Here is a 17,042-nt window from a genome sequence, read left to right as displayed (position 1 = left end):
GTGTGGCATGAGAATTTGCAACAAGTCTTCATGAACTGAGGAAGGTGCAGACTGTGTGTGTGTGTGTGTGTGTGTAAGGCTGATTGTGCTAGATGACCACACTTGACATTCACACAGTATGCAGGGGATCCAGGCAAATATTACACTGTGAGTTTCTGATAAAGGAGAAATATTTGCCTACAATTTAAATAACTACAAAAAATACAGTATACCAAAATCTTGTTAGATTTGCCCTAAAACAGTACATGACAACTGGAAGAGAAAAAGAATGCCATAGTAATTTTATTTATGTCAAAGAGACATTATCAGTGCAACCCTAAGAAAACGCAAAGTTTATAAACATAAAGTAGCACTCTTGGCGAGAAAAACATGGCTACCCAAGTGTTTCCAGCATTTTACTAGTCTGTATATAAAATCTTCTCAAACAGATATAAAGATTAAAACTATTTTGACCTTTCTAATAACTCTTCAAAGATATTTATTAATTTTTTTCCTCCCCCTTTCCACTGATTTTTACATAGAATCTAAATGGCTACTTCCAAGAATCTAATTTTTTTAAAAAAATGGTATCACCCCATGCTTCCTTTAAAAACATCAATATGGCCTTTTAATAATATTTTCTTTCTTGTCCAGTAAAATACGCTTCCAAAACAGCTGATCTTAAAAAAAAAGCAATGATTTGCAAGTGAAGATCAGACTGGTATGGAAACTTCTTCACAATCCATGCAAACTAAACTTTTAAAGGGCCACATTATTGTAAAATATACCATTTACCTACACAAATCTTCATATATACCACTTAATTTTAGTTTCTGGTAGTGGCTCTATGACAAACATATAACACATGACTAGAGCATACTTGCTTAAGTTGCTGTATCCCTATTGCAGCACTGATGCTGGATGAACCTAGAAGGAATCAGGAATCCTGGATCACTTGTCCTAAAGGATAAGGTCTTTGTCCATTAGGAAAATCCACTGAAGGCATATTAATCCGCTTCCAGTTCTTCATCCAGCAAGATTCTTCACAGTTTTGCGGCCATGAAATTGATATGAGGTTTCACCAGAGGGAAAAGTGGTAGGCTGCGTTTGAACTCAGTCATGTTTTCAATCACAGCTGGCTGTAAACAAAGCATTTTAGAAAGATAGCCATTGAGAACCAAGCATGCTCCTACTGATATGCTGCACAAGACAGGCAGAATCACTGAAAGCTGAAAAAAGCACAGGTTTTAACTGCAAAACCATCATTAAAAACCAAACCCAGAAATCAGACTTGGACCCAATTCTTCTGAAATAGGATTGTGTCCTCTAGTGTATAAAAGTTCAATGTAACAATAAGATGCAATCTGCAGACAAAAACACTCTATGTGCCAATGTGAGTGAAAACATTAAGCTGTATGTAAAACCTGCAGTATTATTGCTAAAAGATGGATTTGAAGCAACCAGGAAATCATCTCAGGAAAAATTGCTGACAGCTTAGAATGACCAACTGAGAAGCTGACTATTAGCATTTGAATGAATTAACAAGCAAATACTAAAAAAGGGATTTTAGACAGGCTGAAATCCGAACCAGTGCTCAATTAAGGCAAAAATGACAATGATAAATGATCTATTGCTTGTGAGTTAAACTCACTATACTGCCATTCACCTAGTTGCCTAATCAGTGTAAATAGGTTGATTGGTTGTGCTTGTTTTTTAGTTGCTTCTATATTTGGGTGACCTGATCAACTTTTTATCAAGACTGTGTGCCAGGAACTGCTTCTTGTGCTTCTTGTAAGCTTATGCTTCTGTTGTTTAGTGATATCATCTATTCAACTTGTTTTCTTTTTTAATTATTTCCATTTTTCCATGGTTCTCTCCAATAATTCTTGCATGCCCAAGTGAAGTGGTTTTACTTCATCTGATACTGAATCCTTGGGGGCCTTATAAATTCTAACTGCTTCTCTTGGTCATCATAAATATTCTTCTGTAGGCACTTGGCATGGTGTACTTTTCTCAAGTCTATCCACAATTTGTGATGGTCGATGTAATCAAAATCCTCTATATAACCCATCAAACAAAAACAGATGCTTTTGGAATTCTCTTGCCTTTTCCAGAATTCACTGGGGATGATTTATATGATCTTGTGTGCCTTGTTTCCTTTGAACCCAAGTTTACATTTCATAATTCCTGTTTCATATATTGTTGAAGTCTGGATTGCAAAATCTTAATCATCAACTTATTAGCATGTCAGATAAATGCAACTGTTAATAATTCAAACATTATTTAGAACTGCACAAACCAGATGGCATTTTGGGCATTTCTTTTTTAGAAATAGTAATGAAAATATCTTTCTTTTTTACCTGTGGCAGTGGTGGTGCTGGTGTTAGACTTATATCATTTTGGCTTGGAAATTCTCCTACAACAGGACCTATTTAATAATCATAACAATAATATTTTAAAGACTAATAAAGAGCTCTATAACATATATTTAAAAGATAAAAGATATGCATTTTTCCTTGTTGGAATTTTTGCAGATTTGTATCAAAATAACAGTCACAAAGGATGGTTGCCTGCTGAAACTCATATGCAAGTGTCTGACGGCAATGTGTAATATAGCAGAATATCTCTCAAAAGGAGACAAACACAAGTCTTTCATTGCTGAATCTGTTGGTAACAGGATACTTTTGGCAAAATGATGCTTGGATATACCCTCAGCTGTTTCTAGTTTTGAATTATGACCAGATTGTGGCAGAATGTAAGGAAAGGACTTTGTAATCAAATTCCAACCTGAATTTCTACAAAGTTAGAGCTGGAAACTTCAAGAAAACTGTTTTCTGCCAGCAACTCACAGTTCACAGATATCCTAGGGCAGTGGTCACCAACCGGTGGGCCGCAGCCCACTGGTGGGCTGTGAGAAAATTTTGGTGGGCTGCAGAACAATCTCACCCCCAGAGCACCCCCCGCAAAGCAATTAATCCAGACTGCACAGAAACACACGGCTGCGCTGCCCACATGGCCCATGGGAACCCTCCCCGCCCACTCACTCCTTACCCGGTAAACCTGCCTGCTAAATTACTATTTTTCCTTTTTCTGACCATCATCTGTTCTGCTGTGCCGAGAGATTTAGATTAGCTAGGAAGCAGGAAATGGTTGGATTTCTTGCTTTCTAGTTAGTCTTTAGATCTTCGGCTCAGCACAGCCGAACCTCCCTTAGGACTGAAGGTTTGCTTGCAAGCAAATTCAGTGCAGACTCATGGCAAGCAAATTTGAGAGACTGAGCTAGCCGATGGTAGATAGATAGATCACTGAATGATTCTGTGAGCAACTCAATCTTCCTGCTTTGCCTGATTTTGGGTAAAAGTTGCTCTTTTTTATAAAAAAAAATCAATATTTACATGCATGGTATGTTGTGAGTTAATTTTGTGAGTTTGCTTGCTAGCAAATTTTATGTGACAGACTGAGCTAGCCAATGGCAGATAGATAGATTTCTGAATGAATCTGTGATTCTGTGAACAACTCAATCTGCCTGCCTGCTTTTGAGTAAAAGTTGCTCTTTTTTATAAAAAAATCAATATTTATATAAATATAATTTACATACAAGCCATGCCCAGCCAGTCACATGACCAAGCCACACCCACAAATTAGGCCATGCCCACAGAACCGGTTAGTGGTCCCTGGGATCTAAAATTATGAGTTTGGTGGTCCCTGAGGTCCAAAAGGTTGGTGACCCCTGTCCTACGGCATTCGTGCTAATGTAATTTCACAATTCACCATGAGCACTTTACAACAGTACTGCTGAATCACTATTTCCTATTCTGACTTCTACAGAAAGTCCTGCATCAGCACTCTGGAGCATTCACCACTAATAACAACAAACTCAGCTACAACAGATCACAGCTGATCTAATTTGGGCAGTACCAATTCTACAAAGTATGGCTGCCACTTTCATCTTATAATTATTTCCATGCATATAAATGGATTGTGAGTGGTATATTTTAATGCAATTGGTTGCTTCACTATTACATTTATAATTTAAGTGGCATTCATGTAAATCAATGAATGTATTTCTATTCATCCATTAAAAGTCACATGACAGCATGTTTGTTCTGCATTACAGCAATCTTTAGGGGCCAGCTTGAACAGAGGTTATTTGTGAGGAAATACATGCATTTGGTACTTACAGGAATTCATTTCCCTTGCTAGTACATGGACTGATATTTTGTGCCTTCTTTGGGCACCTACTGCCAACATTTCCTACATGTAAATAAATTAGGGTTAATTATTTCCGTAAAAACCCAGACAGAATTCCATCTTTGCAATGGGAAGAAATCATGCAAATAAGCTAAACAAACTACACCCTGAAGCAAAGGATTTTTGACAAATATTAATGCTAAATCAAATCAAATCAAATTTATTTAACTATGGTAAATGACCAGCCAGGTAAAAAAGAAAAAGAAACAGTGACTAAAGACAATTAAAACAGTATAATAGTAACATAAAACATTAACAATTAGACTAAAAACCAGAGAATGAATGAAGTAATAATGTGTAAAACATAAGATAAAATAATGGGATAAAATAAGAATACAAAAACATAACAGAATGAAGATGATTCATTATATCATCGCTCCAAAATTAGGACATATTATGTCTTCCTGTGGAAATTGCTACAGAAAGAAATTTAGCAATTCTACTGCTAATCGTGGGGTTCTGGTTGTGAGTAGGACCCAGACAGCCTCTCCCTCATTAAAAAATCCTAGGCTTTTGTCAAGGAGTGGCAAAGGTATTTCTGCATGTATAGTGATGTAAAAAAAAGATGTCAGAAAAGCACATGTTAAGGGGTCTCAGGTTCATTCTGATCTCAAGGACAGCATCTCTTGGTGAAAGGAGTCCTATGCTACTTCTCCTCAAATATTGCCAAGTGTAAGAGGTTGAAGTGAGATAAGAAATGGCTCTACAAATGAGTGAGCTGGACAAATAAGATTAAGTAAATAGTTTGCCAGAATAACATGAGGATGCAGTATGAGAATACAGTCAACCAAATTAGATGTAATAGATTTGATCACTTTCCTGCAGACATGAACTGAAAGAGGTTGCATTGTAGCCCCTATCTATTATCAAAGCCAGTTCAATGGTAGCTGCCTTAACGAAAAAGAATTTTGAACCTCCGAAACAGAGTAACAGGCACTCAGCGGCAATACAATGATGGCAAAGCAATGATTTTGCTCACAGAAAAAGTCTGCAGGCCATAATGGAATTCTATAATGAAGAGCTTTCAATTCATGGGTCTTAAAGCCAAAATTCTGGTTTTCTTGGGAAGATCTACTTACTCAAACACCAATGGCTAATTTGGGGGCATAAAATTCAACAGATTTTTATCTTTCAAATTGGCATAAGATTGAGTGGGAACAAATTAGAAGCATTTCTGCAAGGCCAACAGCAGGGCCCAAACAAGTTTTGCCTCCCCCCCCCCCACACACTTCAAAAGGGGTAGATGCATACTTGCCACCATTAAGTTCTTTAAGGCCCAAAACAAATGCTGCATGGTGAATGGATTGTATGCACTACAATTTAAAGCCCTTAGACACTGTACAGGTTAGGTTCTCACACGCTGTGTTTAAAATACTTTATAAATCTTCATGGACTGATGATGATTTCACTGGGATCTGTGTTTACAGACACTCTTAGTGGCTTAAATTCCTGTTTTCTATCAGCTAACTGGTCCCATTAATTCCCCTTCATAGCTTTTCATCAAAGTGGAAAGAAAAAAATCTTAGCTGACCTCCATTACAGTGTTTTTCCCCACCTATCTCTTTGCTGCCCCTAGGTTTAAAAGAGCTAAAACTGAAATCCACCAAGGAGCCTTTAATATTGCATGACGAATGATCTGGGTGCTACCATGAATACCAACAGGAAGAGCACAACAGGAAGAAGAGCACCAACAGGAAGAGCATACATGGCACAAGATCCCCACTGCATCTGATTTCGCTGTTCAAGTTATATTATCTAAGCTCATGATGTAGCTTTATTTTTCCTAACGAAAGCCAACCCTTCCTACTTTCTTCAGTACAGCCCCTCTACTAGGAAAATGTTCAGATTCAACAAACGTTACATGAATAAATGAAATTCAGAACAGTTAGTAAATGAGCTGCAAGTCAAAATGTTATAAGAACTAATAATTCTTCTCAGCTTACTTCCAAAAACATGTACCAATGCTTAGGAGAAACATTAAATACATGGTAAAAAAATAAATCTAGCTTGTAGCTCATCAAACGCTTCATTAAGTGATTTAGCTGGGAAAGGAATAAATCAGAATTATCCACAACTGTAATCAGATAATCTAACAAAACATTAATTTTTTTTTTAATTCTCTGGCAATCAAAAGTCTACTAGAAACAATAGTAGTCAGTATTTTGTTAGCACTACTTCAAATGAAATGAGCATTCATAATTATTATGATATAATTATAATTATAATTATTATATTATATTAATTATATTATATTATATTATATTATATTATATTAATTATATTATATTATATTATATTATATTATATTATATTATATTATATTATATTATATTATATTATATTAATTATTATTATATTATATTATATTATATTATATTATATTATATTATATTATATTATATTATATTATATTATATTATATTATATTATATTATATTATATTATATTATATTATATTATATTATTATATTATATTATTATAATTTATAATTATAATTATAAATGAGCATTCAACAATTATTGCAAGGTTTCTCTATTCCTAAGGCAAGAAAGAAAAATTCACTGGAAGCTCTTATTAACGTCAATCGCCCCATAAACTACATAGCTAGATCTTCAGTAATACAACTGAATAATGGTGTATAAAAATAAAGCACACATTACCTTGAATCTGTTTAGAACATTAATTTTAAATTATCACACTATAACTACTTTTTTTTTATTTTTACACGATAGATACTATAGCACCTCTGCAAATCTCAAAAACAAACATGCAAAGTAAAAATAATTTCCATATCACCTTCAGAACAAATCATTCTGTCAAATCTTTGTTTAGAAAATGCATTCTGAATATACCAACACATTATATCATCCAATATTGATTTCTTTGCTGAATAGTTAACCTTTTACTAGAATCCCCATAGCTTGCTAAAGCTCTTGAAAGAAGCAGCATAATAAAGCATTTATTAAGAACCTTAGTTATTAACATCTGAATGGAAATTATTAGATCATTAAAAATGTGGAATTGGTATTCGATGTTTCCTGTATATCTATTTATAAGCCATTATATGTTTCCTTTATAAAATGATAATCAATGAAATAACTGTTAATATGCTATGTTATATGGCGTATACAGAAGAATTTGCATGCCAATATTTTAATATTTCATCCATATGATCTTAAATTACCACAATCTTTATAGATTATATCTTAGTATTACAAATATGTCTTTTAATAATAATTTAACCAAAAGCTGGATCAACTTACCTTGTAAAACTGCACTATATTATCCTTAGTAAGGGTTTTGAGATATGCCACTTCAATGTTATCTGAACAACAAAGTTAATAAATTTAGTATGTACAAAATATGCAAGTTTGATGTGTGCAATACATAGCCATGGCTAACAAATCTTTTAAAATCATCCAACTTGGCGTCCGTTGCCATAACTGCTGGCAGAGAATATAATGTTTTAAATGGATAACCTTGCATTTTAATACTTCACTCTAGCTAGCACTGCTGTTACCCAATTTCGGCAATAAAACATCTGCAAGAAAACCACTAAGCTCAGACAGCATCATGGACCCCAAAGTTAAGCCCTGTGCTACAAGTATTCCATCATAATACTTCAGTCTATCCACATTATTTACATCCTGCATGATTTTATAAACCTCAATCATGTCATTCTTTATCCTTCATTCCATACTAAATAACCCCAATTGTAGTCTGAAAGCTTTAGCCCATTAAATAGTCTTACCATCCTCTCTTGAATGATTTCTGTAATAATTCAGAATTGTACAAAATGTTTAAAGGGTAAAATAGAAATAGCACTTAGAGTTATATACCGCTTCACAGTGCTTTACAGCTCTCTCTAAGCAGTTTTACAGAGTCAGCATATTGCTCCAAACAATCTGGGTCCTCATTTTACCCACCTTGGAAGAATGGAAGGCTGAGTCAACCTTGAGCCAGTGAGAATTGAACTGCCAAACTGCAGCCAGCAGAAGTAGCTTGCAGTACTTAGCATTCTAACCACTGTGCCACTATGGCTCATATTCCAGTGTTGAGACTGTCACTAATTTTAAAACTACAATAGGAATTTTTATCATGGAAGGTGGGATTTCAGTTGATCTCTAATATTCTTGTTTCCAATTGGCTCATGGTAATCTTAGTTTTTTTTTCTTACCTCTATCAAAGTTATACTGCTGAGAAATGATTTCATCCCAATATTTTGCACACTCGGCAGATAGTTTCTTTGGTTTGTCAAGGCGGCGAATTGCTAAAGCCTGGATATGCTTCTGGAAAGCTTCTTCGGACATATCTTCTATAGATTTCTCCATGGTTTTTAAAAAGGCTTCCACCCTGCTTTCTAAGTAGTGTGGGGGCTTTTCTGATTGGATGATGAACCGCAGACCTTGGACACCATTAGCCCTTCGTGGACCACTGAACACAATGTAACCTGGGGGGGGGGAGTCAGCATATCAGCAATTGTAATTTCTTGCAGTTGTAATCTCTTACTATTCTTTGTCAGGAGAAAAAAAGGCTTCAATTTCTTTTCTTGAATCCTGACCTTTCATTAAAATTTTAAATTAACATTGAATGTTAGCACAACTTTTTAGAATAGTTATTAAAATCAAATTGTTAACTGGACTTCTGGTGAGATGGCGGCACAGGAGATTGCATTTATGTGAGTTCCAACTGATAATTTTAAATTTTATTCTAGAAATATTGGCAGAAGTTGTTTTAATGAAGGACACAGCATCATTATCAGCTGTGGTTTGACTGTGACAAGCTAAACTTACTGCAGGAGTGTGAGTTTGGAGGCAAAACAATATGGCACTTCTAGATTGTTTTCCAGAACAACCATTGATAGTACAACGATCTTCTGACTTATAATTGATGTTAAAAAAAATAAAATATGGACAGAAAATAGGAGGAAGGAATATTTTGTATGTCTGTTGCTTTAACAAACTAATAAAGGTAGGATTTTAAAAAATTTAATAATAAAATATTTCCACAAACATCTTTTTCTAACTCAACTTTCTGTTTCATACTACAGTTTAATTTTTTGAGAAAGACCCAACCTCCATACCTTTCATATCCCATCCTACCTTGCCAGGTAAGATTTCCCACTGGATACAACCAGTGTTTGTGTTATTTCAAGCAATTAAGTGTTTAGTACTACGTTAAAAACTCTTTATTAACAAAGAGGAGAGCCACTGCACTACAAGGACTGGAATTTTGATCACTGAGTAAAGCATTTGTTAAGCAAGACATCTATGGGGCTGCTTCACTGAACCACTGTAATCCCAGCACTCCTGATTGTGATTGTTAAGTGATCGTCTCGGTCATTAAACAAACAGGGCAAAAGAGCTACCTGCTGAGTTCATCTACCTGCTATCTGTGGAAGTAAACTGCTCTGGCAGGCTGTAGGAACAGAACTCAGACCTGCAGGATCTGGACTCCGTTTTTCCAACCTAATGAAAATGTTCATCTCCCCTCCATGTGTAGCCTCTTTTGGAGTTATATACTGTAATATTCTTCAAATTTAGACAGCCTCTTATTTTGATATTAAATATGACATAAGTGATAAATCTTGATTTGAATGAGGGCACTGATTTGAATGGCATTGCCTAGTTTGCAGAGAAGTTGTCCCTAAAGATTTGGTTAGTCCCAAATTGATTGCCTTCTAGTTAAGATGAAGTTGTAATTTTTCCAGAGATCATTTAGGATTCAATTATTGTGCTTTTAGTATGTTTTATTTTTATTTCAAACCTAGGAAATTGTGAGTTCTAGTCTTGCCTTATGCATGAAAGCTGGCTGGGTGACTGGGCCCAGTCACTCTCTCTTAGCCCAATCCATCTCATGATTGCTGTTATGGGGAAAATAGGAGGAAGAAGGAATACTGAGTGTGTTTGCCACCTTGAGTTATTTATAAAAATAATAAAAGCAGAATATAAACAAATATTACTTTACCATTGATATTTTAGTATACACTGTCTTAGAATTGATTTTAATGTAAACTATTGCAAGACTGCTATGAATCCACAATATGAAAATCTGATTTAAAAAGCATCCATTGCAGAAGAATCTGCTTCACACCATTTCTTTCAGTTTTATTGAGAACCAACCACAATCATATTTTAGTTTACAGTGTTTTGTGAGACTGTGTGTTGTACAAATGCAGCAAAATCAGTTAAATGAATAAACCACACAGCCCTAAATAGCTGATCATTTGTTCTTTAATCATCTGTTGTGCTATAGGTGGAATTGTTAATGAAAAGTTGCAGCAAAAAATTAGCTTATAATAATTGATTTAATATATATATATATATATATATATATATATATATATATATATATATATATATATATATATATATATAATGTGTTCTTGCGTATTTTCCCGTTGTGTTCTTTAAAGTTGTAGCAACGTTTAGCAGAATCTCATTGCCATCATCAGGCTTCTGTATTGTGTCCGCTGGGCAGACTTTTACAGTGGTTTCCATTTAAATTTGGGGCAACACATTGCTGTGCCTTCATCCTGAAGTCTTGGTCATTGGTCTCGAGTTTGCTGTGTTCTGCTTGAAATCTTCTGTCGTTTTTGGCTCTTTTGTAGCCAGCAAAAACAGACAGAAGATATCGGTAAAGAAACACCCAACAAGCAGAACACAGCAAACTCCGAGACCAATAAACACAGACCAAGACTCCCAACCAATCAGGATGAAGAAAAAACCATTCTGGCACAGCAATAGGCTGCCCCAAATTTAAATCTGAAACCACTGTAAAAGTCTGACCCACAGACGGACACAATACAGAAGCCTGATGATGGCAGATGAGATTCTGCTGAAACGTTGCTACAACTTTAAAAGAACTACAATGACGTGGGAAAATACCCGAACCAAGCCGAACACCATACATGTAAGTACCCGCGAAAACTTAAGAAAACATATATATATATATATATAGTGATCTTAACAGAGATACACATAAACAAAAGCTCACCTAATTGTTCCTTAGTGCGCAGAGTATTAAAGCAAGGCTCTGAGATAATTTGACAGAAGAGCTCCAAAAACATATTCTCCGAAGTGCTTTGCATATCTGTTTGATAATATATTTCTATCCCACAATTATTATGAACTTCATTCCTCTGTTGATAGACGAACCATCCTCCTAAGAAAAAATGAAGAGTGTGCAAAAGTAACAAAAGTATTTTAGGCTGAAGGAGAATTTTATGTTCTATTTAGTGTAGGCTAGCAAAGTACAGCACTAAAGAACATTATTTAATATAAGTATCCAAGTCCAATATATTTATTTGTTTTGTGCAACCTGGCATCTCCTAAATATATAATCAATTTTAGAATTCCCAGGCACCTTGGGAAAAGACAGGCTGATTGCAATTCTAGCATCAGTGGTCTAAACACATCCCCAGGTGCCAGATTAAAAAAATGCTCCTTTATTCTATGTGTGGAACAAAAGCACACCACCACAGTATTTTTAGTAGAATCAATTGAACAGATGCACAAATATTCCAAACAAGTATCAAGGAAGCTCATGGTATACAACAGTTTCAATCTGCACATCATGAAAATGAGTATGACTGCCCTACTACAATATACGCCACACTCAGTTTAAGTAAGCTGGATGGTACTAATATCATTTCTTTCTTATACCACACTGAAAGAGATAAGTCTCATGATTAGGGGTTTTTTTTTTTTCAAAGAAGCAAATCATGGCGTTGATTCTCACTTATCTGCAGCACAAACTTGAAATTAAACAAATTCTGAAAAACAAAAATAGCTGAAGACATAATTGTCCTTTATTGCAAGCTATAGTATATGCACTTTGAAACTTTAAATGAAGTATTTTATAGCTGATAAGCTAAACCACTTACTATCAGGCAGCTGTACTTCCCTGTATCTTACTAACTGGCTGGGAAGCAGGGGTTTTGTATGAGCATGCTCAATAAGCGTGTCTTCAACCATTTGCATAACTCCTAATGCAGCCTGAAAAAAGAAGAAATTCATTGCAGATTTTATTCATTGCATGGTCATTTTTTATCTATCTGTGACAACAGCAGAAGGGTAATAGATTTGACTGCAACAGCAAAATTAGGAATGAGAAAGGAGAAGCTCCCTTGCAAGTATTAAATCTGAAAGCTGAAACCATACATATGAATGCTATTCAGCATCAGAAATAAAAGGGAGAATTCCTCATTATATACTTAATTTCTGTTTTTAGCTTCTTAACAGTTTAAGATGAAATTGTTCTTTGGTTCGTCATCCTTTTCATTTATGATAAATCTGTCTCACCTTCCTTGACGTGCATGAGCTACATCATTTTATATTGCTCTGTTTCTCCCAGTTTTGTGCACAGAGCACTTTGCAGATTTATTTGAATTAACATTTCCTTAAGGCGCTGGAGTGCTTAAGCCTCACGCCTGGATCCTATTTGCTTCATGTGAACGGGACAGTGTTAATACAAATGAATGCCAAAATGCCTTTTATTTTATCAGGCACAAAAGCTAACAACAAGATGGCTAAATGAATTCAGAATCAAAAGTATTTGTAAGAGAAACAAAGTGACTTAAAAATTACAAAATAAAATGAAGATCTAATCAGATGCATGCTAAGATTATATAGCACCAATGACCAATCTGAGAAATGGTGAAAAGTCTGACATTACAATTTTATCATAAAAGAAACATTTCACATTTCAATTGTGTATTTATTTGGAAATAAATCCTATTAAATGTAATAAGCTTCAATCCAAACGAACGGATTTTGCAGAAATATTAGAAAAAGTAATTATCACAAATCCAAATTGTTGTAGAAGATGAAAGCATATGTAAGATGCAAATCAAAAATAACTGAAGTTAGCTCCTGTCAGCATGAAACCTATAATGCCCATTTTGCAAAATATATACCTTGTGCCAATACTATATAACTATCCTCCAATTTATTGATATGATAAATTTACATTAATATTGCAATATTGAACATTAAGGCGCTACACATAATACGGTGATTACTTAAAATTAGAACATAAAGCTAAGATTTGGGAAAAATGGGTAATAAATATCCATTAAAAGCACATCAAAACCAACCTGTTTTGTTATATTGCCATGGAGAAGTGCTTCAATATGTAACCGTGACAACAGTTGTGAAATAAAGGCCTTGAGGCGAGGAAGAGTAACATCTACAATAGATATGTAGATATTTAAAATCAAATGCATTTTCCATTTGAAGGAGAGAGAAACAAACACATTATCTTAAAATACAATGTATTTCTTAGCTTTAAGTAGAAAAAATATATAATCAACAAAAAACAATATTCATATTTGGGAAATGTTCCAACTCTATCTTGCTGCGCTCACAGTATGCCTTGCTCAGAATTCATATCTGGATTGACCCAGATTTCAATATGAAAAAGGCAAAAAAGGCGACTTTCAGTGCAATCAAACTAAGCATACATCCATCTTCAAAATTAATCATTCACATGATGATCAAAGACAAAGTTCAAGCTGTTACTGAGTAAAAAAATGTAGCACTCTTGAAAAGTACATAACTGCACTGACATAGTCGTAACAGTGATTAAAAATGGTGGTTATTTTGATATTATATTTTTAGCACACATGTGTATGCCACAAGTATCTTTCCACATCTTAGGGAATCTCATTTATGATGGGTATCAAATGCCACAATTGAGAATTATCAGAATGGTAGTGTAATGTGTCTAGAAGGCACGAAAATGAAGAATGCTATGTTACAGCTATTACCTTTAATTCTGGCACATTCATCCCTACACAGGTATATACCTACACACCTTTGCATCTATCTTTCTTTCAGACAGACACAGACAAACATATGGGGTAGAGATCAAGGTATTAGACTGGAAATCTAAAGAGACCATGGGTTCTAGTGCTTCCTGAAGCATGAAGGTCATCTGGTGACTTGAGTTCAGTCTCTCATTCAGCCAACTCATCAGACTGGCTTGATTGTCGGGAAAATAGCATTATGTATGCTGCCTTGAGTAGTACCAAACCAAGGCAGATAATAATAACAATAAATGCCTGCAGTGCTATCCCAAAACAACTAGAGCACCACTTGAACATAATCAGCATTGACAAAATCATCATCATACAATTACAAAAGGCAGCTTTATTTAGAATAGCGTACATCCCGAGTCCATATCTTTATTATTATTAAACAACATCTTCCTATCCCACGTCCCTAGGAAGGACTCAGTAGGTGGACAAAAATGCCAAATCCAGTCTAAACATCTGGCTGACTGTGCAACCAATCATATACATTTTTATCTAGATGCTATTTACTATACTGTAATGCATTCAGTGGGATATGCATTCTAATACCAATCTTTTCACATGTTTTGATAGAGCCTATTTTATGTTAGACCTCTAACTACAGTTTAATTTACCTGAAGTAATCAGCCATCATTAAATAGACAAAAAATGATATGCATAGTCCAGATTCACCAACTTTCTATTATAATAGACATGCATAGTGGGAAAGGTAGAAAAACAAAACTAAACACAAACTAGGTAGAGGAAAGAAAGGAAAACAGTCAACTCTAACTCACAAAGTTTTCTAATACTAAGATGAATATGGGATGAGATTAGCAAGAGAACATTGTTGCATTTTTAGATAAATCATGTTTATCTAGTAGATTCCATACTCTTTTCCTATACATACCGGTAGTAAGGGGACAGCTATACTTCAATCCCAATTGTAAAGAAAACTGAATTTAAATAATAGCTAAAAAAAACTAATGGGCACCAATATCCAAAATTAATTTGAATTGTTTGTTGAAACACATAAATTGATTTCTATAGACCAAGGAATATCAAACTCAATTTCATTGAGGGTGCATCAGGGCTGTGGTTGACCTCAGACGGCCGGGTGGGTCTAGCCGATAGGGTGGGTTTGACCAACTGACCGGATGGGCATGGCCAATTTAACGCCACTCCCCAAACTGCTGGTATGTTTCTTCTTTGCATTGGCTAGATTGGGCCGAAGCCACACTGGCCTGATCTTTCCTCTTAGCATTGGGTAGACTAGGAGGGCCTGCGGGCTGGATCTGACCACATTGCGGGCCTCATTCGGCACACAGGCCTTGAGTTTGACACCTCTGCTATAGACTTATTGTCATTGCCATGTAAATCACCACAAAACATGCCATCATTTATTACTTTCTACCTTACCACTATATAAATATAATTTACACTGTGCACTTTATCTAAACATTGCTTTTTACCGAAGGATACTTCATGTCATTGGTACATATATTATATGGGGGGGAGGGGGGGAGGGAGAGACTGACTTGTTTCCTTGCAACTACAGTATATGTATCAGACATGAAGTTTGCCAGAACCTTCTTCCTCAAGCTGCACATATAATATTCTGACTTGTAATTAGAACTCTATTTGGATAATTTTACTAAACTTCCCCATCTATTTATTCTAGATACACTAAACTCCAGGGATAATGACTTTAATAATTAAAAGTTATTTAAAATTTAAATTCGCAAATTCTCCATATTTGTTTCAACTTCAACACAACAATCACAATGTCCAAATACTCCACACGACCTTAGGGCATATTTCCTTTAAAGTAAACCAAATTAACTTACCAAATAACATAGAAAACAAGCAATTTAGATTTGGCAAAACCTTACCATCTAAAGCTTCTTTTAATTCATTTTTGGTCCATGCAACTTCTGTCATTAAGAGCCGAAGGTAATACATTGCATGCTCATGTGGCTGTTCAGCTCGAAAGTTGTTAAGTGATCGCATATACTATTAAAGTAAAACAAAGGCCAATGCAAAATAATGTAGTTTTTCAATAAATCTCACTGATTTAATCACTTTTATACTCAAAATATCCATTCAAATAAAATATAGAAGAAACTATGGCTCCTTCTTCATCAAGACATGAAATCGGGAAGTGAGATTGGTTAATAAAACAGCCTTAAAATTGGACAAAGGTTAGCATTTAATATTGGGGCTCAATAATTGTAAACAAATACTTGCATAGACTAAGCAGCTGAAGTCTGGAGAATGGAAAATGAATACATTATTTTTCAGTCTTTCCCCACTCTCTGAATCAGAGTAAAAACCAAAGCATCACAGAACATTTTCAATGGTCAAAAGGGCATGGTTGGAGACTCAGAAAGACAATGCCATGAGTGAAAAATCCATCTCTAATAAATGGGATGGTGAGCATTTATTTATACTATGGATTCCTAGCCCTTTGTAAACTGAAGGGTTTAGGGTCACAGCCTACATTGTCTACTCAGAAATAAGTCACTGATTAGTGAAGATCATTCCCCGTTAAGTATTTAGGATTCTAACTTTAGTTTAGAATTATGCATTGTGCCCACCGTCTTGCTCTTTTCTACAAATGTTCATTTTTACAATACAGAAACAGAACAATTTATGTTTAATGCCTTTCTTTTTTTTTCATAGATAGGGCATTTCTCATTCTAATAGGATCAAACTTTTCAGACGACTTACGGCCTCCTTGATAATTTCAAATCGCTTTTCATCAACCTCGAAGGTAGCCATTTTCTCAATAATCTTCTTCAGCAGAATATGTTGCTTGTCATTATAACCTTTTACAGAAAGCTACACAAAGAGAATACATAAGTAGTTGTATACTTTAAGTAGCCCTTCCATCCATTAAAAAAAAAGATCTCCAATGAGAGCAATAGGCACCAACTAATGTGGGATAATTCTCTCCTTCAAATCAATAGAAATCCAGTTTAATCTTTAATTGCACGGCATTACATATAGGATGTTATC

At 34.9% G+C, this 17,042-nt stretch overlaps 1 protein-coding gene and 1 long non-coding RNA gene across 8 annotated transcripts in view; one reads left to right on the top strand and one right to left on the bottom strand.

Moving 5' to 3' along the window:
* Positions 1-264: 264 nt before the first annotated feature.
* The window catches only part of IDE (insulin degrading enzyme), a 66,102-nt gene continuing 49,324 nt past the window's right edge, over positions 265-17,042 (bottom strand). For all 7 annotated transcript variants that reach the window (XM_026670733.2, XM_026670734.2, XM_026670732.2 and 4 more), the window contains 10 exons: positions 16,755-16,865; positions 15,917-16,037; positions 13,329-13,420; positions 12,117-12,228; positions 11,228-11,395; positions 8,409-8,681; positions 7,495-7,556; positions 4,161-4,233; positions 2,340-2,407; positions 265-1,118 (listed from right to left, as the gene is read on the bottom strand). In XM_026670733.2, the coding sequence (XP_026526518.1) occupies positions 1,023-1,118; positions 2,340-2,407; positions 4,161-4,233; positions 7,495-7,556; positions 8,409-8,681; positions 11,228-11,395; positions 12,117-12,228; positions 13,329-13,420; positions 15,917-16,037; positions 16,755-16,865 (1,176 nt within the window). In that variant the 3' untranslated portion in view covers positions 265-1,022. The remainder of the gene's footprint in view (positions 1,119-2,339; positions 2,408-4,160; positions 4,234-7,494; positions 7,557-8,408; positions 8,682-11,227; positions 11,396-12,116; positions 12,229-13,328; positions 13,421-15,916; positions 16,038-16,754; positions 16,866-17,042) is intronic.
* Positions 9,274-16,798, top strand: LOC148130842 (uncharacterized). Its single transcript, XR_015749359.1, has 2 exons — positions 9,274-9,341; positions 16,707-16,798. It is a non-coding gene; the product is annotated as an uncharacterized LOC148130842 (long non-coding RNA).

The sequence above is a fragment of the Notechis scutatus genome, chromosome 4 (genome assembly GCF_049901735.1).
Source record: "Notechis scutatus isolate UNSWTSFEM ecotype Mainland chromosome 4, rNotScu1.2, whole genome shotgun sequence".
NCBI classification, from domain to species: domain Eukaryota; kingdom Metazoa; phylum Chordata; class Lepidosauria; order Squamata; family Elapidae; genus Notechis; species Notechis scutatus.
The sequence above is the reverse complement of the archived record's forward strand: the minus strand, read 5'-3'. Positions and strand labels throughout refer to the sequence as shown.